Raw genomic sequence first — 21751 nt, 5'->3', positions numbered from 1 at the left:
GCATAAATAGTTTCAGTTGATGCGGGGGCTTTGGTTTTTGTGGATAAAGGTCTTTATAAGCTTTGCTGCTAAAATCAGAAAATTATCCAGAAGTCAGAGCTTTTGCCTGAGTCTTTGCTGTCTCCGGCTGGTGTCAGCAGCCTGTGTTCTGTCCTCATCTGACCCTGACCTGTCCATCTATAAGCAGACTGAATCAAACATTGGATAAAAACTAAAGAAAAATGTTCCATCTCTTGGCTAGTTTTGTAGTATAAAAAAGCTTTTTTTGTATGATTTCCACCATGTTCTGTCATTTACAAAAACTAAACTGACTGAAGAGGGGGAAAAAACAGAAAAACACTAGATTTGTTTTTTTTTCTAAGACTGATACTTTTTGTACACATTTGATTTTTTTACCTCTAAGATACTACTAAAACAAAAACGTAGAGATTCCTTGTGTCTTAGTTACTCAGGTAAAACTGTCACTTCTCCAGCCATCTGCAATCTTCTCAGCATCTGAATGAAATCTTTAAAAAAATTGTTATCTGAAAAATTGACAGTAATTTCATAAACTCTATTCAAGGGGCACTAATGCACACAAATATAAATGTTCCCAAAATACACTTTCTTACTTTTTAAAATTTTTTTTCTTAATAATAAAAGGTAAAACATTATCAACCAACTTTATTTCAGTGACTATTTACGGCAACTAAAAATCCCTTTAATCACTGAGTAAGATTATTTGTTTTGGGGAATTTGGGAAAAAAGATTTCTTTAAACCTATTGTTTTTTTTTAAATCCTTTTTTAAATCATTTTTTGCCAAATCCAGAAAATAACAATAACCATTACAGAGTATGCAGTGAATTTGTAAAAATCTGGCATAAAAATGCTGCACTTTTAGTTAATTCCAAGTAGGTCTGACTTTAACTGTCATGTGGAGATGTTGAAATGCCAGGAGGATGAAGGCATTGTGGTCATATTCTGCATGATGAAGAACTTGATACCTTCTTAAGTAAATGGTAAAGGGTGACAGAGTTAAAGGAGCTCCTGAACCTTGAGATTTTAATATTTAGACCTTTTTTGTGTAGTGCTTCTCACCAAAATAGTACATTAAACTCATCACGTCCTCAACAAATGGATTTGGGGGCTTTTTACAACTCGGGTTTCAGTCTTTTAAAGATGAATAAAATCCTGAAACAGCTGTTTAGGAAATATATCCCTACATTAAAGCTAAATGCATAATATTTCTGGGAATTCATGTTCTCTCCCCCCCCCCCCCCCCCCCAATTCATTGCATTTATCACTAGTAACAAAAAGTATTGATAGATACAAATCTTGTAGGCAAATGTTTAACTTTTGTGGTAAAATAATAATCACATTGAAAACTGTTTGGAGTCTTCACATCGAAACATTTTTGACTTTTACTAACAAAATGATTTATCAAGAAAAAAATCTAACAGTGAAGGTTTTTTTTAGAGAAAATAGAAAGAAGAAACTGCAGGGTAAAACATATTTGGTTGTATCAACAATTAATTTTTTATTTCCGTTTTTTGTTTATTATCTGTATTGAGTTTTCTCTTGCCCCAAATAAGGTGTGGTTTATTTATCAGAAAAATACCATAAAATGACTTGTTGCAGTTTCCAAAAGTTCTTGTAAGTTTATATGCTTAAAATAGTAGAGCTGAAGATGCTGATCCAGTTACATAACTTGAAAAAAAAAGTACTGATAACTTAAGCAAAAGCCCTTCAAAGTGGGACCGAAGAATTGTGGGTCAGTCGGCTCCTTCTGTGCTCACTGAGGCCACAGCTGAGATGTAATAAGGTCCTTCTCTGAGGTAAGTCTTCAGACGGAGGTAATGCTGACTGCCCAGAATCTCTGCTGCTGTGGAGGAACCAGCCAGTGAGCCCACCAGTTCAAACTTGGAGTCTTTGGCCTCCTTTGTTTGACCAGTTGAGCGGTCCAAGAGGAACTCCATGAACCCTGGAGTGCTCATCATCAGCCTCTGACCCCATGGCTGAGTGGCAATGGCCTGGAAAACATGCAGAAACATGAGAGCTCTCATTTGCCATCAACTATGTTACCAAATGAATCATTTTACTCAGATGTAGGGATGGGTACCGAGCCCCGGTATTGAACGAGCCCCGGGGCAACATTCCGCAGAATCGTTTAGATCAGACCTCAACGTTTCTGCTGTCGGTACTCGAGAAGTCGCTTTTTTTTGTGTCACACAAGATATTCGAATATTGCAGCTCTTTCCTCCCTGTGCTGGCGGCTCTTTGTGGTTTAGTAACATAACTATCATGTTCTCAGACTGTCGTGGTGCCTTTAATATCGTCAGAGCAGGCAGGAGGAAGAGAGCAGCGTGAGCACGCAGAGGGGGCGTGTCTGCAGCTGTGAACGCCGACCAGTTTGTTATGGGATGGAAGGTTTTACTGGAAAGACAGTCAGTGGTGATCTCGTAGGGGACACGAACACCCAAAAACAAAAAAAAAGAAATGTATCCCCTAGACTAAATCCACCCATTTCTGCGCAAAATTATTTAAATTTGCTGGAGGGGGGGGTTGCACGCGGGGGAAAACAATGAACAGGTTGGAAGAGCTGCTTCCTATTAAAAAATAGTTTTCTTCCATAAAATTAATATAATTTATTATTGGGTTTACTGGATTTAAAGAAAAATACAAATAGACAGGAGTCTGCATCAAATTGAATTTGTTTCCATCATCTCATTCATCTCAACTCTGGGTGTTTGACAGACAGAAAAGTCCTTTCAAGGTTGGGGAAAATGGACAAAAGATCAAAGGAAACATCACGCTCATAAAGAATAAAAATAATTAGATTAAATACTTAAATAAATACCCTGACAGCATTTTGATTCAATGCAAGTATTGCCAAATGAACTATCGTGATACATCGTCAAAAACGTTTTTTCTAACACATCTAGTGTTGCGGCTCCCTGTGCTTTCCTCTCAGTGGGAAACTGATCTAAATGGCTCTTTGAGAGGTTTAGGTTGCTGACCCCTGGTCTAGCACATCCACGTGCATTCCAGGTTTGTATTGTGACATTATCATGTATAAAGTAAAATGTTTTGTTGAAAAAACAACGTTGTTCCATAATGAGGAAAAAAAACACTTCATGTTCTTAATTTGTTATTTATTTATTTTTCGTCCTCAAAAAGTATCGATAAGAGTATCGTTAAAATACCGGATCGATAAGCAGTACCAACAAGACTAGTAGTACCGTTAAAACCGTAACGATACCCATCCTTACTCAGATGAGGTTTGTGTTTTGCATGTAGAGAATAATCTGGCTCCAAAGAGGAGACTTACCGTGAATATTCGCAGAGCCGCGCAGTGCAGCTCTGGAAAAGGCTGAGTGCTGATGCTGCGAATCATCTCCATTGGCTCTTTAGACAAAAGGAGAAACCAGGACTCTGTCAGGGCCAGTAGGTCTTCGGTTTGCTGCTCTGGCTGCAAAAAAACAAGTGAAAGCCTGTGACTAAACAAAAACCAGCAAAGACAGAGGAAATCCTGAAAATGAAAATATGCTATAAAAGTTACCATCAGTGTCAGAAGTTGGGAAAGGGCGTCCAAACTGCGCACTCTGAGATCTGTAGCCCCTGAACTGGCAAGCTGGCTCATCCTCAACAACACAGCCTTGACGTTTTCCCCTGTAGACCAAAAAGCTTTTAGCAAAGCATCTGGGAAAGTTTAGGGAACAATTTCTGCAGTTCCAAAAGTATCCCTGATATTTCTGTTTCCTACATCTTCATTTCTAAAGCAATATTTCCAGTAGAAATAAGATAAATGCAGCGTTAAACATGTCTGTTTCTCTGGTTTGATCTGCAGATCTTAGTCGCCCTTCTTGGGAAAATAAACTATCACTCATTTTTAAACTAATCAGACAGAGGTATGAATAAATCTGACATGGATGCTTTAGCTACCCGTTTTCTGAAGAACCTGCTTCCCCTCCACTGTAGATCCAAGTAATCCCAAAGTATCCAGGGCCACTCCGATCATTGCCGGGTCCGTATCAAGAGCCATCTCAAACACTTTGCTCTGGAACACCGGGTAGGACTCACAAACCTGCTGTGGACTGTCCATAATGGCCAGGTTTCCAAAGAATTTCACCAAACCTACAATGACATTGTAAGATAAGATTAACAAACCTGTAGCAACCTTTTTTTTCCCCAATCAAAAGCATTTTTCGTAAGAAAAAAAACGTTTACCATAAATCTATTTTCAACATATTTTCTTTCATAACAAAGTCAGATTTGTCTTTTTAAGGAGAGGCTAACCTGGAAGGTAGAGGGAGGAGAAGGGGTCTGTCTCTGCCCCTCTGATCATGTTAGAGATCTTATCCATTATCCCCTGCTGAGCCAAATACTGTCGGCCATGTTGACTGTGAGCCAGTGAGGTTACCATCTCTATGGCTGTGGCCCTTGGGAGACAGTAGAAAAGCATGTCTGTGCGTCAAACAGGGAACAAACTACATATAAAAAGGCTTATACATTATTCTATACTTTTAATTGAAAATAAAAAACAATCTCCACCTAATCAGCACATCATCACCGGTCAGTTCACTGAGCAGCAGGGAAATAAGGCCAGTGTTGGCACAGTAACCAAGAGAAATTGGAGATGCTGAGGAGATTTCCACCAAAAGCTGCATTGAGAACCAAAAAAACAATTAGAATCATAACTTCTTGTTAAAAAGTAGATGAAAAGTGCAAGACAAAGGAGATTCATGGTTTCCTTCCCTTATTTTAAAATTTAATTGTAATAATTATTTAACATTTTCGAAGAAAAGGTATTTTTTGACCTGAAAATGTGTTGAAATGTGAGCATACCTCATACACTCGGTATCGAATGATGTCACTTGTACCCATCACTTGTTTTATCACTTTAAGAAGTTCGCTGTGGAATAATTTGTCCAATCCAGGTTTGGAGTAACTCAGTTTAGACAAAGATTTAATTGCCTAAAAGAGGGGGAAAAAAAGGCATTTAGTAAAACCCTGTTGACGAACCAAAACTCACTGAGGTCCTTTAAAAGGCTGAGTGCTGACCTGTTTTGCCACAGACATCTTTTCCTCTCCGATGCAGAGGATAACAGCTTTTAGAATGTCCTCGTTGTTGAGGATTTCTGTGGCGGCGTCTGGATGATCCACCATTCTGCCAATCTGACGAATTACCAAAAAACAAAACAAAAAAAGTGGTGTTTACTTATTATGGGAAGCTGTCTGCAATGTTTGGGTACAAACAGCTCATAAATATACCTGAGTTAAAGCCAGAATCTTCACGGTTTCATTTGGATGGGTCAAACCTCCCTGCAGCTCTGTCCTGTAGTTCTGGACCAGATAAAGAGGGCTGAGGGCCATCAGGATCCGGTCCAGAATCTCCACACAAAGCTCCACTTGCTGCCTATAAACACAAATCAAAAAGTGTGGCCGAAATTCAGAGGGCCTTGTCAAAGATCAACAGTCCACACTAAGTTCCTCTTTGTCCTTTACAGATCACAGCGAGAAAACAGGACAAAACTTTCAAATACTTTGCTGAGCAGCAGATGTCAATTCAAAGTTCTTTCAGGAAACAGCAAGCGCAATTCCACACACAGAAATGCTTTTATTGTAGAAAGTAACAAGTAGGCAAGGCTTTTTTAAAAGTCACATTGGACAGAAAATGGAAAACACATAAAACTAAAATTCAAGAAAAGCAAAACACAACAAACATCTTTATGACATGCTTAAGGATCAAAGAAAAAGTTTGTGCTAATTTTCACATAAATGCGTTTGACCTGCTGCTTTCAGTTTGTCCGTTTTCTATACTAGGCTTGTCTGACAGATGATAAAACAACCTGAGAGACAGATTGTACTGCTCCTACTGTAGTCCCTCCTCTTATTCCAGTTTTACCCCAACTCAATACAACCTCACTTCACTAAATAACAAACTTTCACATTTATTTTCCATCTTTTTGTTCAACTCAGGTGAATTAGGTTGAAAGCTAATTTTGAGTCACTGTTAGTCCTCACTTTTTGTCTTGTAGAACTCAAATAACAGTTAATTTATATATTATACTTAGTCTATCTTTCACACACCTAGGTGTGGGAAATTTGTTCTCCGCATTTGAGCCATCCCCTGGGGGAGCGGTGAGCTGCAGACACAGCCGCGCTCCGGAAACATTTGGTGGCTTAAACCCCCCAGTCAAACCCCTTAATGCTGAGTGTCAAGCAGGGAGGGATTGAGTCCCATTTTTAAAGTCTTTGGTAAGACTCGGCCCTTACAGGGCGGACACTTTAACCACAAGGCCACTGAGCTGGTAAATAACTGATACTGTATTTATCCCACAATGGGGAAATTCTTCTCCGCATTTGACCCATCCCCTGGGGGAGCGGTGGGCTGCAGTCGAACCGCGCCCGGGAGTCAGTAGCGTTAAGGGCCTTGCCCATTAAGGGTCTTGCCCAAGGCCCCTCACTGGGTGATGTGAATTGCTCGCCATTGATATGGTAATTGCCTGATTACCATTGTTCATTCCCCTCCGGGAATCGAACCCTGGATTCCTGCGTGGTAGTCTCTCACCTTACCAAACGAGCTACCCAGACTACCGCCACATTTATTTTTATCCACGATTTTTTTTTTTTTGGTCAAAGTTATCCTGAAATTATATGTAAACTCAAGTAAAAACTCAGGTAAACTCAAAAAGATTTCTCTTCTTGACAAAGAGGAAAAGTTGAAGTGACAGAGGAAACTAAGATAGTAATGGAAAAGAAAGAAGACAAAGATTATATATCCATTAAATTAACAATAAAGTTGTTGTTTTTTAAAACAAACAATAAAAACAAGGATTTTTTTGTGCTCAAACAATGCTTTTAAAGCATTTAATTTCATCTACAAAAAAAGGCAAACTTAAACATGAAGCCCGCTGGTATTGACATTATTTTTTCAGATAATCAAACATCAATTTGTAGATCATGCTGTGAGCGGAAATAATTGGGATGTTCCATTTCATTCTCTATCTTTAATTCTCACGTTGCTAACATCTTTATTTGAAAACAAGTTTAAAGTGAAGAAATAATTTTCTTTTATTTTGCAAATGTAGTGGGTGTCTCGTGCAGCTTATATCTGAGGAATTAAACAAAGAAAACGTACACTGCTTTAGATTTTTACGGCAGCAAAAGCTGTAGATAATTAGTTTACATCATAAAATAAACGGTATCAACCTCATTAAGTTTTTTTTTTCTTAAAAAAAACCTGGGAGATTTTTTATTTCCAAAAAAGGCTATTTTTAATGCTGTTTATTTTATTTGTAAAAAGAGAACAAAATAAAAGAGTATAGTAGTACAAAACTCTCTTTAGAAACATTTAGCCTAAGCATGCTAACTAGTAGCATACTGTAAAAATATATGTGTAGTTTACTTTTTTAATTTACAATTCACCACACAAACGCCAAAGCCTGCCGGACTGACTCAGCAGTTAGCTAGCAGCAGTTTTGGCAGTTTCTGTTAACATTGTAAACACAGGACCGAACCAACCTGTCATTGGAGCTGAGCAGAGAAAATATTACATCCAGACGTTGTCCGCTCACTGAGTCTCTCAATGCACTGACAGATATAGAAAGCAGCGCCGTTTTTAAGCTCTGTAACTCCTCAACTGGATCTTCTATTCTGGAGATTTCTTCCAGCAAACTTTGAATCAAAGCAGCCATGACTGGCAGAGACGTACCCGTCTCTCGAATATGCGTGCGCCTGCGCCTCTTCTTCGTCATGGTTAGTCGAAAAAGTCGACAAGAGTGTTAAGCCATTAGCGCCACCTGGTGGAGGGAGGACAACACAACAACCACTCAGATTTTAACACCATGTAATGTATTTTGATTTTTTATCAACAAAAAACCCTTGTACTTTATTTTACTTGAGGAATTTTGGTTTAATCTATTTGTATATTTGTAAATACCCCTTAAAATGAGCCATAATGTTTCAATTTTGGAGCTAAAACAATGCAGCGACGAACACTCGCAGTCTGTTTCAAGTACAAAACAATGTTTATATCGCAGTCTTCAATTTTTATTTCAGCTTCTAATCTCAGTCATTTTAAAGTTACCCCACATATAGAATGTCAATTAATCTTTAAAGAATTGTTCAATTACTTGAACATTTTTCATTCAAGCATTTGTAAGAGACAATGTTTCTTCATCCTCTGTGTGCATGATGCAGAAACTCAGGTAGGAGCTGTACTGCTGATGAGGTGTAGAGTTGCAAGCTTCTAGAGTTTCTATGACATGGAAAACCCTCTCTATCCTCTACTATTGTTTTCCAGCTCACCACAGTCTCACCTGTGTTACAGATTAACACTGAAGAAGCAAATAATGCGGGTAAGCATAAGAGTCTTCAGATGCTTAAAGCGTTTTCAGGAAATTGAATTTGAAGAACTGTTTCATTTCAAAATTTTAGATCTGTTTGTTCAAGCTGCGTACCCACCAGTGGTGTTTCCTGCTTTTCAACGTACTGCTCTTCCATGCCTTGCTGTTCGGGGCAGATTTTGTGGAGGAGTACCTCCTGCAGCCCACGCCAGGGGTTTACACTGATGCCATGGTTACTGGCGTGAGGGAGAAAGCAAGGAAATTGGACCTGAGCGATGCCAGGGAAAACATTTCCTTTGAGTACCCTATAACAAACGCTGAGGCTTGCAGAAACTCTGACCTCTTTCTTCTCGCTTTGGTCTTCAGCTCTGCAGGAAACATCTCCCAAAGAGACGCTGTGAGGAAGACATGGGCAAACCAAACCCTGATTGAAGGCTTTCCAGTGAAGACATTTTTTTTCTTAGCGCTGTCTGACACTTCTGCTGCGCATCAGGAGCTCCTAAGTGAATCTGAGCGTTATGGAGATGTAATCCAGGCTTATGCTGGAGCAGAGCGGTCCCTCCATGGCTCAAAGGAGAGGACCGTGCTGGCTCTCCGCTGGGTGATCTCCTTCTGTCCCCTGGCACGATTTGTTCTGCTGACCAAGGAATCTGTGTTTGTCAACCTTCCAGCTCTTGGCAGCTACCTGCTCAGACTACACAGACACCCAGAGGATCTGTACCTAGGCAGAGTGATTCAACAAGACCAACCTAACAGGGACCCTAAGAGTCCCGGGTACCTGCCCCCCGCTCTGTACCCTGCCAAATACCTGCCCGAATATTGCGATGACACCGCCTATGTGCTGTCCCAAGATGTAGTCCGGAAGGTGTATGTGGCATCTGCATTGGTCCTTGCGCCCGTGTCCGCTGATGTTTTTGTGGGTCTCTGTGCTCGGAAGGCTGGTGTCTCCCCAACCCACAGTGCTAGGTTCCCTGGAGATAAACACATTCATTACAACGCATGCTGCTACCTTTACCTGTTCTGCTCTGCAGGCATGAGGAGCCACGAGTTGGAAAGAATCTGGATGGATCTTGAGCAGAAAGGTGGAAGATGCTCACTTTTAAAGACATATTATGGACTGGTGTACTGTAAAGCTCACACGTACATAGATAAACTCCTTAATCCTCATTGAAAAGAGAAATGGAATCAAGGTGAAAAGGGTCAAAGTTGACTTTAATTTGATGGAACTGTATAATTTGATGGAAGTGTATATCGGTAATTATATTTTTTGTTGTTCTCCTGTGTGTAAAGTTATGTTGTGTAAAAAATTATTCCAATAAGATAGTGTAAATATAAAGTCTTTCTGAAGACATCATTAAAATCAGGATTTCTGATCATATCCATTCATGCCTTGATGGAAACTTACCTGTAATTTGTTTTTAGACAAAATAAACTTTAGGTTTCAGAGAAATCATATTTTTTTTGTCTACAAAGTTTAAATTTGTTCCCTGTTAAAGATTCTGGAACAAATTCATTATTTACAAAAGTTTGAGATCGATAGATCGATAGATCTCAAACTAATGCACTATTGAATAATCTTGGGTCAAAACAGTGTAAACATTGAAGATTTGAACTGAAGATCATTACAGGTGTTTTTTTATCATTTCATCACAAAATCCCTTTTTTTCTATGTTGATTAACAAGGTAGAGGTTAGCTATAAACAATTATTTCAATAAAAGTTCAATATGCAGACATTATCAAGTTTTCTAAAGACTAGACTTTTTTAACCTTTATGTATTTTTGTATTAAGCCTTAAATGAACTCACTTCAAGCCTTGAAGGTTCTTAATTTTGGATTGATTAAAAAAAGGTCTCCTCCTGAAACTTTTATTTTTAATTTTGGTCCCATTTATGATTTTAGAAACTTTATGTGGTTTATTACCATTGAAAATACAAAGCTTTATATGTTCTTAAAAAAAGGCATTCAAATGACGAAGTTGTGATTATAGGTATTATGTACAACTGCTAGTTTTGGAGGCTTTATTTTGTCCTGTTTTAGATGATTCAAGATTTTTAAAACTGCAAATGAATGCTGTTTCAGCATTTGGTACTTTCCCCTTATCCTTAGTTATTGCTGAATTTTCTGCCAGTATCAGTGTTAATAAAACTTTTATTTTATTTCTTTTTTATTAGTTAGTTTTTATGACTGTGTTAAGTTTAACACATTTGCTTTACTTTACATCTCACTCTTTATATTTACCATTTATTTTATTCTACACTGACTTTTATCTAATACATTACACTCTCTTCTACCGGTCCAGTAAATATCTCAGTCAGCCACTAGATGGCAGCTCTGCCAGCAATGAAGAGCTGTCAGGAGGAGTTCCAGTCAGCCCTGTCAAAGTTACTGCGCATGCGCCAGTTAATAGACTGTACAGTTCAGACTTCATGGTTCGTTCACGGCACTAACTAGGAAGGAAATCGCACTCAAAGAGCTTCACGGAGCCTGCGGCGTTGCTCCTCTTGTACATTTCAGTCATGAAGAATCTTCATTTCAAAGATTTCTTCTGGGTGAGTAGTTTGTGTAGCTTTCTAGATAAATTTGGCTAATTTTTTTTTTTTTTTACAATTACAGGGTAATTAAATGCACTTCAGAAGGCTGAAATTCAATTAAGCAGTAATGATCATGTATTTCCTTATCAAGAAATTCTTTATATTTTAAAATTTTGTTTTGAAACGGACATGCTTTAAATTTCTGATGATCAGTTTCAAAGCATCTAATTTATTTAAATACACAGCTGAGACATATACGAAAGACTCAAACTCCAAACCCACTATGGTAAAAAACTGAATAGGCAGCAAAGCATAAAAACTTCATGAGGGAAGTCTTTATGGTTGAGGATGATTACAGGCTGTTAGCCTCAGATGACCCAAATTATAGAGATTAACGGTTCAAAAACACCAATTTTCACCTGGGTCAAATAATCTCATGTGCTTTCCAAACGGGTTTAACCAGTTTAAAAGAGAAGAGGCATCCCTGTAGTGTCTTACTGATAAATATTGATGGAAATAATATTGACATATTTGTTTTGATGCTGACAGAACTTAGATCTGACCTGCACCAACGGCTATGATGCCATAATTCAGTATCTAAACGAAGGCAAAAGGACATGCAAGGAGGTCGAGGACTTCATGAAAGCAAGGTAATGAATACATTAAAATACTTGCATGAAATTGTTATAAATGGTAAATGGCGTAAACTTATATTGTGCTTTTTTTTTACCTTCTTAGAAGGCCTTTAGCATTTTATATTCATAGTCCCATTCACCCATGCACATTCACACACTGGTGGTGGCTCTGCTGCATAAGAACCACCAGGAGCAATGTGGGGTTCAGTGTCTTGGGCAGGTAATGTGGTAACCGAACCTGCAATGTTACAATGAGAGGTTGACCACCCCACCTCTGCACCACAGCCACCCCTGCTAGACTCTCTAGGCTCTGTGTAAAATGAAACTAAACTTAATGTGAGACTAACACAGGAAAAGTGGGGTTTAAGTGATGATAAAAGGAAGAAGAGATGTGAAGTTGTTGTTTGAGAAGTAAATAATCAAGTTTTTAATCTCACAGCAGGGAATTGCTTTTTAACGTGAATAAAATGCATAACTAAAATATATTTAAAATTTTAAGTCACATATTAAAAATGTTTTTTGAAAAAAGGTTATGTAATATAAAAATGTATATCAGTAAAAAGAAATTTCTTCCCTAAATTTAAGCCAACAGCTTTGCAACTAATCAAACTATTAAAGATGATGCTATATTTCAATTCTTTGAGCCTTTTTCTTTTGTTTTTTTACAAAGTATGGACTGTAAAACCTTAGTTTGTCACGTTTTGAGTTTTGCATTTCTTCTTCCTCTTGTAATAATTAACTTTTCACACAAAGACCTGAGTGCATGTCGGCTTATTGTTTATGAATTGGTAGCAACATGTAAATCTGGCAATTGTGTCAGTATATAACTGTGTCATAAACTCTGAAATAAAAAGGAGGATATTATATATCACAACAAAAGTGAAACTTGGTGTTTTGCGACATGGGAGGACATTTTTGCAAACCATCGTGGTGTGCCAAACCGAAAGAAGTGAGAATTACAAAGCACGCTTGAAGTAAAGACATTAATAAAAAGAAAGTTTAAAAAATTAGAAAATTGATTAAAGTTTTGTTGGTGATCATATATGTATAAATATCATTAAAGCAACTATTTACACTGAGTAACTATTTCCTGGTTAAGTGATCTGTTTGTTACTGATGAGCTTTTTTTTTTGTATGAACTTTGTGTATACTAAATCTGAACAAGTACAAATTCAGCTTAAGTCAATATTTTTAGTAGCTCCCAAGCTTAACTCTAGATATTACAGAAAATTAGGCAAAAGCGTTTATAATTTATCATATGTAGCTGCATTTACATACGTTTTATTGTTATTTGCTGCTAGTAGTTTTTTTCCACAGGTTTATTTCTCTCACTAAAAGTACTTTTCTAAAAATAAAAGCACTTTTTTGTTAACCGTTTCCCTCTAAAATGTACCTTCTCTGCACTAAACATTATGTGGAAAAACAAATGCTGATAAAGTGCTGCTTGTCTTCAAGACGTGCATGGAAATCAACGTCCCGGTATCTTCTTTGGGTATAGCCTTTCTTAAGCGCTGCTTTTTCTTTCAGGGCTTCTATTGAAGAGAAGTATGCCAAAGACCTGCTGGGTTTGTCCAAGAAGGTGTGTGGACACAACGAGATGAAGTAAGCGACCCATGTGCAACTGTGTCATTTTTGATCTGCTCTGTTCTCTCGTGTAATGTAGAACACCAAATGTTGGATTGCTTCATCCGTAAGTAGAGTGTCTTGTTCACTCTGTGGTCACGTGACCGGTGTAGTTTTATTTCTCTTGATGGTTTTTAACTTCTTAGAGGAAGGAAGAGTAATTGAGGAAGAAGAGACACTCATTGGTATTAACTTTCTGGGTGGCTTTTCTTGTCGACACTCATACTTGATGCATACTGCAGATGTTGATCAATAAATAGAAGTTACGAGTAAATATTAAAAGAGGCATTATTTCTAGTCGGAAAATTGAAAACAAGTGCAAAAGACACAGTATAAACTCTAGTATACAGTAAGCTATTCTTATTCATTGTTTTTTAACCCTGTAACCATTCGTATCATATTTGATACATTTCTGAGACTATCTCATTAGCAAGATTCAAGCTGTCCTTATGAACTCACTGTATATAACTTATAGAAGGGCTCTTCCTGCTCACTTCAGAATTTCTGTGAAATTTCAGAAACCCTTTTGGTGGGAAAAATGTAGCTACTTTTCAAAACTTTATAAAGAGAGTAACTTTTAAATGACCACTTGCATAACTTCAAGAATGCTAAATTTGTTGATAATTATTTCTTTATAATACAGTTACACAAAAAACTGTGTAGCATCAAATTTAAGACAGGGCAAAAAAGGTGCTTTTTTCCTGATTTGCAGATTTTTGCATCTTAATCTAACATTGTTGTGAGCAAAAACGTACCAAATTACCCAATGTATCAAAATAGGTTATTCATCCGTCCATCCATCCATCCATCCATCCATCCATCCATCCATCCATCCATCCATCCATCCATCCATCCATCCATCCATCCATCCATCCATCCATCCATCCATCCATCCATCCATCCATCCATCCATAGGTTATAAAAATTATACAGCAATATGTTTTTGTGGAGTTTATCCAAAAGTTTAAAAAAATGTGCATTTTCTGTCAATGGTGTAGTCGTGGGTTACAGGTTCAACTATGTAAAAACTGTTGAACTTTTTCTCTCAGAAATTATGGAACTACAAACTCAGTGCGTGACACCTGCACCATATCAAACTTCTTCTTACTTTCCATCAGCCCTCTAATTTCAGGCACTGACCTGAAGCATGTGATTTAAAGTGCACCCATTGTTTGTAGCCACTGCATAGAACTTCCACATTATAGAAAATAAACAAATTTAGCCTGAAAACCTTTACATGACATGAAAGCTTTGGGTGATCCTTTGATCTGCTTTTAATGTGCTGTGCCCTTTGTGTTTGAAGCACTTTAAAGAGATCCCTGGACATCTTCAAACTACGTGAGTTTTTGCTGGCATAAATGATATTTTAGATTGTGTTTGAAAGTGTATCCAAATAAACTTCACCTTCACCCCTGCAGAGACTGAGCAAGTGAGTCTTTCACACTTGCAACTTGCTCAAAGCATGAAAGAAGAAGCCAAGAAGCTGGAAGAATTTAGGGAAAAGCAGAAAGAAGCTAGGAAAAAGGTTTGTCTTTTTATCAACTGACAAGAGCGGCAACAGAACATGTTGACAGGAAAAGATGTTAACTCATGAGTCGTCTTTTTAGGTTGAACAGTGCATGGACGCTCTTCACAAGCAGAAATCCTCACAGTTCAAAAAAACAATGGATGTAAGTACAAAAGGACACTGTAGTTTTATATACACTCACTGGCCACTTTATCAGGTAGACCTTGGTAATACCAGGTTGGACCCATTTTGCCTTCAGAACTGCTTAATTTCTTGGTGGCATAAATTCAACAAGGAAACTGGAAACATTCCTCAGAGTTTGGTCCATATTGACATGATAGCATCACGCAGTTGTTGAAGATTTGTCGGCTGCACATCCATGATCTCCCGTTCCACCACATCCCAAAGGTGATCTGTTGGGTTGAGATCTGGTGACTGTGGAGATCATTTGAGTCCAGTGAACTCATTGTTATGTTTAAGAAACCAATCTGAGATGATTCCAGCTTTATGGCTGGGCGCCTTATCCTACTGGAAGTAGCAATTAGAAGGTGGTACATTGTGGTCATAAAGGGATGGACATGGTCTGCAACAATACTCAGGTAGGCTGTGGCGTTGTAACTATGCTCAATTGGTACTAGAGGGCACAAAGTGGGCCAAGAAAATAATCCCCACACCATGACACCACCAGCCTGAACCGTTGATACAAGGCAAGTTGGATCTATGCTTTCATGTTGTTGACGCCAAATTCTGACCCTACCATCCAAATGTGGCAACAGAAATAGAGACTCGTCAGACCAGGAAACATTTTTCCAATCTTGTATTCTTCAATTTTGGTGAACCTGTGAATTGTAGCCTCAGTTTCCTGTTCTTAGCTAACAGGAGCTTCACCCGTTGTGGCGTTCTGCTGCTGTAGCCCATCTGCCTCAAGGTTGGATATGTTGTGTGTTCAGAGATGCTCTTCTCCACACCTCGGTTGTAACCAGCGGTTCTTTGAGTTACTGTTGCCTTTCTATCAGCTGGAACCAGTCTACCCATTCTCCTCAGACCGCTGGCATCAACAGGGTATTTCTGCCCACAAAACTGCAGCTCACTGGACATTTTCTCTTTTTCAGACTATTCTCTGTCAACCTTAGAGTTGGTTGTGGGTGAAAATCCAAGTAGATCAGCAGTTTCTGAAGTACTTTGACCAGCCCGCCTGGTTCAAGTCCTGGCTGGGGGACCTTTCTGAGTGGAGTTTGCATGTTCTCCCCGTGCATGCATGGGTTTTCTCCAGAGACTCCGGGTTCCTCCCACCGTCCAAAAACATGCTTCATAGGTTAATTGGTCACTCCAAATTGTCCATAGGTGTGAATGTGAGTGTGCATGGGTGTGTGATGTGTGTGACCCTGCGACAGACTGGCGACCTGTCCAGGGTGTCCCCTGCCTTCGCCCATAAGTGGCCGGGATAGGCTCCAGCAGCCCCATGACCTCCAAAGGGATAAACGGAAGAAGATGAATGAATGAAAAAATGAATGAGCGAGGAACACTGAATGTTCCCCAGCGTTGTATTTGAGGCACCATGAAAACAATGGCTGTATTTTCTCAATCTTGCTCAAGAAGAACCAAAATAATATGAGTGGTTAAAAGTTTGTTATGCCAGGTAATAAAACAGAACTGGAGAGAATTGAACAGCTTAATGATTTTTGTGCAGGAAGACCAAAGCTGGTGCTGAAAACAAAAGCCTGGTGTTGTGGTACTGCTTTGCTTCCCATACCACAAGAGTGCTGCATTGTGTGGCAAAGATTAAATCACAGGAAGTCCTCTAGAACAATGAGGGATTAGACCATTAGGTGTAGAAAGATTTCAGTTGCACTTCTAACTTGTTCTCTGAAAAGTCACCACAATCAGTTGAATCTCCTTGATGGTTCTAAGAGTCACTTCTTCTCCTCCTGATTCACAACAATTTGAACAAAGAAATTCTCAGAAATGCAATTTTAAGCTTAATTTTCTTTATAGATAACCTCTATCATGAGGAAGAACATGTCAAAAACACAGTTTTCATCGAAGTGGGTCTTTAAGAACCTGATGTCACATTTGCAAACCATCAAGAAGAAAATAATTTTTTCCATCAGATGGAGAAACAAGAAAATAACATTTTACAGCAACTACTTGGATTAGTTCTGTGAAGATTTTCTAGATTGTTTAAACCATTTTTAAAAAAGTTGAAAACTTTAAAAAAATGCAAAAGGAAAAGTTACACAAGGATCAATCAAGAAAGTAGAATCATTTTGCTTCCTTTTTTATCTTTTAAAATCATGCTGCTCTTCATGTTTATGAGAAAATGTTGCGTTATTTGTGAATTGATTAGGAATTATTTTAATTGAGGTTATTCGTAATGAAAGAAAAAGGAATTATTTTACCTTTGTAACTTTTTAAAATTCTGATTAGGAAATTTGGGGCAAAAAGGTTTTTTTTCTTTATGTTTCTAAAATTGTAACCCCCCCCCCCCCCCCCCAAAAAAAAAAAAAAAACATTGTTGAATGGACTGCATGTACACCAAGTTCTTGGTTAACTAACCTTATGACGTTAGGCAATGGTGTCAGCTTGGGCGTATCTGTGCTAAAAAATGCAGCTGTGACTCAAATATGCTAATTCTGGTGCTCCATCCCCAGTCCAAGAAAACCTATGAGCAGAAGTGTCGAGACAAAGAAGAAGCTGATCAGAATGTTAACCGGAACACCAACACTAACAACACAAAGCACATGGAGAAGGTACAGAGGCATATCCACATCTCTCTCACACTTTTTACACCTTTTCTGCACCATTTCTATCTTAATGTGATGGAATACATTTAAAAAAACTGCTATTCAAGGATTAAATCACATAAAATATCATAAAAACACACATTTGGTTTTACGTTGTGTGTTTGTTTGTTGATTTCATGGCATTTTCACAAGACATGGCAGGCATTTGATTTATTCACAAGCTAAGGCTAGAAAGCTGACACACCGGCTTTGATAAGAAAACAGGTTGTGTGTAATTTCTTGTTCGTGTATGCAACAGCAGACCAATCTTTTTGTTTTGTTTTTTAGCTTTACTCAAAGGCACAGCAGGCGAAACAGTATGCAGAGGAGGCTGGTAAGTCAACCAACAACAACAAATTTCCGTTGAGGAAAATACCAAACAAGCAAATAGGAAACTGAAAGAGTATTCAATAAATGTAAGAGGTACATATGGATACAAAAGAAACTGTTCAGCTTTATGGTTACAGAAAATATGGAGCATTTCTTTTTCCATCTTGATATTGCAGACCTTAAACTGATAAAATTTGTAAAAATTTGAATATATTGTAAGGGTTTCCTAGTCCTAAGATGGGCTAGAGACCTTTTAGCACTGTGCAAAATGGGAGATTCAAAACTTCTTAAGATAATACAGTTTATTATCTATTTTTTAAAACTCTGAATAGTTTGAAAAAAAGTATTTTGGCTTCAGTTTGAACTCCCAAATACCTCTTAATGTGCAAGAGAGGAAAGCGCTATAAAATACATTTGTTTCTGACCTATTCACACTTGACTTTTAGCCTTCTTAGACCTTGTGATGCATTTTTTAAAATCTCCATAAGTGCAGACCAGGTCTCAGGAGGAAAAAAATGCCAAAATACTGCTGCATTTTGATGCATCAACTTGTAGACAACTAGATCCATAAATGTCCAAGTTTCCCTCGCCTGAGCTTGTATGTGGCTCTAAACTGTTTCCTTTTGCTATATTTGTTGCACTCATAATGTTATCAGGCTGTAAGCGCATAAGCAAAGGGCTCTTAGCAATGAAAGGTGAAGGGGGCGGGGTTGCTCAACAGTCCCGCCTATAACATAGAGGTGAATTTCTAATGAAATACTGTCTCTCTGCAGAAACTATGTCCTAGAAAAGGTTTTGATTTTGCCAATAAATGTCATAATCATCATTAAAAGACCACTGGGAGCATTTTTTTTGTGTTTTTTTTTTCAAACTAAATCTGAGTATTTATACATTTCCCCATTTTTCTTTTTCTCTACTGGCAGATAAGACATATCAACAGAATGTCACAACAATGGGAAAACTAAGAGAAGAGTGGCTGAAGGAGCATGTCAAGTCCTGTGAGGTGAGACCGCACAGGACTCTTGGAATTACAGCACTACAAAAAAAACAACAAATAATCGAGCAACATTTGCTCTGATTTGTTTTACACACAGGTTTTTGAAAAACTGTCAATTGAGCGCATTAACGTTCTGAGGAACACGATTTGGACTCATCTCAACCAGCTTTCCCAGCAATGCGTCACCACCGATGAGGTAACCTTTCTCAGAATTGGCATGGAGGTTTTACGTCCCCTCTATCTATATCACATGAAACACGTTTGCAAATTGTCTGATAATGATTTGGAAGATATAAAAGAATAAAAGAGCAACTATCAGCAGGAAGTTTGTTGACGAACCACAACAACCTTGACTTTGATGTGCACCATCCCCTATTTAAAAAGATTTAAAATAAAAGAAGAACTTTCATAAATCTGAAAGTAGTCCCTACTAATTTTAGTTTGTTTCACTTCAAACTTCCCTGTTTTGCTGTGAAGACAAAAACAGTTTTTCGTTGGTCAAGAGCAGACAAAGCTTAACGTAATGTTCTGACCACACAGCAGTGAGAAGCTTACGAGTCAGACATCTCTAAATGAAGCTTGAATAATGTCTAGATGGGTGTTACTCTGTGACTGTTAGGCAATTTTAACAGAAGAACCTGGAGAACAGAAACTCAAATTGGAAACTTGGAAAACAGAAACTCAAATTGGAAACTTGGAAAACAGAAACTCAAATTGGAAACTTGGAAAACAGAAACTCAAATAGAACTAAAGGATTTGCTCAAACAAGCTCATCAATAATTGGCCCTTGACCTGTTTTTTCACTCCCTCCGTGTCAATGTGTGTGCAGCTGTATGAGGAAGTGAGGAAGTCACTGGAACAGTGTGACATCCAGGAAGACGTTGAACACTTTATAAACCTCAGGCGGACAGGAGAGAAACCTCCAGGTATGATGCAGCATAAATCTTTTGTTAATGGTTAACCAGGCCTGGCTCGATATGTGGAAGGAAGTTCTTATCAAAGTTCTGCTGCCAGTATTTGAAACGTCACCCGTCTTCTTCCTGAACAGCTACTGTGTTGTATGAGAACTTCTACAGTGGGCAGAGGTCTCCAACTGAAGCTCCATCCTCCCGTCTGCCTCTATTTCCCATCAGGTAAAGAAATCCCAGAGAAGTTTTCCATCTCAGCCTCCTGATTTCTCCTCCCTCTATGAATAAATACTGACCATATATTGCTCATTTATTTTTTTGTTTTGTTGTTCAAATTTGCAGGAGGGGGCCATTACCTGACCCAACTAACAATCGGGGTATGTCTTTTTTCTTTAATAAGTAAACTCTCTTAAAGGCAAATCACTAATCCATATAAGCCTCATGACCTACATTTGTATGTTCTCTTTTAAAAGCAGAACATCAGAAATATTATCTAATTTAGTTTTGTTAAAATCGTGGGGAAAATAAATCGCTGCATCCCTACTTGTGCTACATTTAAGATCTAGTATTTAAAGTTTCATAACATTACAACAGGATTTTCGTCATTGTTAATTTCTTATTTGCAGATTAAAAAAAATGTTTACCCAAAATTTTAGTTTTGTTGTTGTTTTGTAATGAAGAAAACAAAGCGGGAAAAAATGGTTTTCCCAAAAATCAAGATTTGAACCACATCATGGGGAAAGTGAATTGTTGCATCCCTACTATCTGCCAGTATTGTCTGTTAAAATGTTCATGGATTTTAAAAGGGCTCTTCTGATAAGTGCATTAAAACCTTTTAACAAACTTATTTTATTCCTTAATTAGATTTTTTGTATTTCTTTGTTAGTGTAAACTTGATTTTGTGTTTTTGTGTCATTTATCATGCTGAAGCAATCATAAAAAAGAAAAACGTTAAATTGATAATTGCATTTTGAAACGTAACCTTTTGATTTTCTGTGTTTTTCCTAGTAAAAGTAGGGTACCCTTTGGCCTTTAGGGGGAAATACAGCCATGTATATTTAAAACAAATGGTATATAAAGCCTATGGCTAAAGGATAACTTTATACTTTTCATTTTAACCCCAAAATGTTTTTTTGTTTTGTTTTTTTTGCAGATGGCGCACAGCTCTCATTGGATGCAGATGCAGGCTACAGTGTGATCCAGTACTAACTCTCGGCTATGCTAGTAAATATCTCTCATGTCTCTTAACTTCCCCTTTTATGGTTTTATGAAAATACACTCATGAGAGGTGTTAAAATAGCGTCAAAGATCTGCTTAGACTGAAAATAAAATATTTTTTTTTCCATTGTACAACAGAAATAAAAAAAATTAAAGGTTTAAGAGGCATTTCAAAGAGTTTAGTCCTATTTTGATAAAAATACACTTTTGTAAATATAGCTGTATGCACATAGCGCTTTCTTTATTTCCACATAGCAGCCTTCTTCACCTATACTCATGTATTTTATTCTGCTAACTTGGTTCAGAATCTTAAAGGCCTGACATTTTATTCCTTGTTTTCATTTCCTTTATCGTGTGAAAAGCGGTCACGTGACAGGAAATGCTTTCAACCCCTTTTCTTTTCACTGCCGTCCAGTCAAAGTCCTGTTCCTTGTTGTTCAGTCTTCACTTCAACATTTTGACATTGTTGCTCATGCGCTGGCTGATATGATCATGCACCGTTTAGAGCTTTAGATGATCACTTCTGTTATTTAAAGCCATGTGTTAAGTTAAGATCACTGTTTTTCTGCTTTGTGATTAGAAATAGTTGAAAAGACACCAAAAGCAGCAAAGACTGTGACCGCAAAAATAAACAGGTTATTTCCTTTAACAGCTGCTAATTTGAGTCATTTCATATAACCTTTGTTAACCTCCAAAGGTCATTGTTAGGATAAAAGTCCAGTTCCTGTTTAATGTTCAATTTAAGCCATCATACGGTCTTCCCTCTTTATTATTGTGAGTTGTCAGATGAATCAATAAATGAAAAGTGCTCTACACTCATGCTTTCGCAATTCTTCTGCCTCTGATTGCATCACATGAAAAACTATCTTCTAACTGCATTAAAAATAAAA

The 21751-nt window shown here is 37.8% G+C and overlaps 3 protein-coding genes across 3 annotated transcripts; 2 read left to right on the top strand and 1 right to left on the bottom strand.

Annotated features, from left to right (window-relative positions):
• Positions 1–1492: 1492 nt before the first annotated feature.
• On the bottom strand, positions 1493–7752 carry psmd5 (proteasome 26S subunit, non-ATPase 5). Its single transcript, XM_004074573.4, has 10 exons — positions 7505–7752; positions 5252–5396; positions 5042–5155; positions 4826–4954; positions 4532–4641; positions 4277–4419; positions 3923–4114; positions 3540–3649; positions 3309–3449; positions 1493–2010 (listed from the first exon to the last, which is right to left on the bottom strand). The coding sequence occupies exons 1-10, from the start codon at positions 7735–7737 to the stop codon at positions 1753–1755; spliced, it is 1575 nt and encodes a 524-aa protein (XP_004074621.2). The 5' UTR covers positions 7738–7752; the 3' UTR covers positions 1493–1752.
• A 389-nt stretch (positions 7753–8141) lies between these two features.
• Positions 8142–9640, top strand: b3galt9 (beta-1,3-galactosyltransferase 9). Its single transcript, XM_078955497.1, has 2 exons — positions 8142–8340; positions 8420–9640. The coding sequence occupies exons 1-2, from the start codon at positions 8248–8250 to the stop codon at positions 9497–9499; spliced, it is 1173 nt and encodes a 390-aa protein (XP_078811623.1). The 5' UTR covers positions 8142–8247; the 3' UTR covers positions 9500–9640.
• Positions 9641–10718: 1078 nt separating this feature from the next.
• pstpip2 (proline-serine-threonine phosphatase interacting protein 2) lies at positions 10719–21676 on the top strand. The gene is made up of 14 exons (XM_004074698.5): positions 10719–10878; positions 11410–11510; positions 13023–13097; positions 14422–14456; positions 14537–14643; positions 14726–14788; positions 17277–17375; positions 17697–17742; positions 18662–18741; positions 18833–18931; positions 19565–19661; positions 19784–19868; positions 19986–20020; positions 20797–21676. Exons 1-14 carry the CDS (start codon positions 10846–10848, stop codon positions 20850–20852), a joined length of 1011 nt encoding a protein of 336 aa, XP_004074746.1. The 5' UTR covers positions 10719–10845; the 3' UTR covers positions 20853–21676.
• Positions 21677–21751: the final 75 nt, after the last annotated feature.

Source organism: Oryzias latipes, chromosome 12 (assembly GCF_053564925.1).
Source record: "Oryzias latipes strain Hd-rR chromosome 12, Olatipes_Hd-rR_3.1".
In the NCBI taxonomy this organism is placed as follows: domain Eukaryota; kingdom Metazoa; phylum Chordata; class Actinopteri; order Beloniformes; family Adrianichthyidae; genus Oryzias; species Oryzias latipes.
Note: the sequence above shows the minus strand (reverse complement) of the source record. Positions and strands in the feature narration are given on the sequence as shown.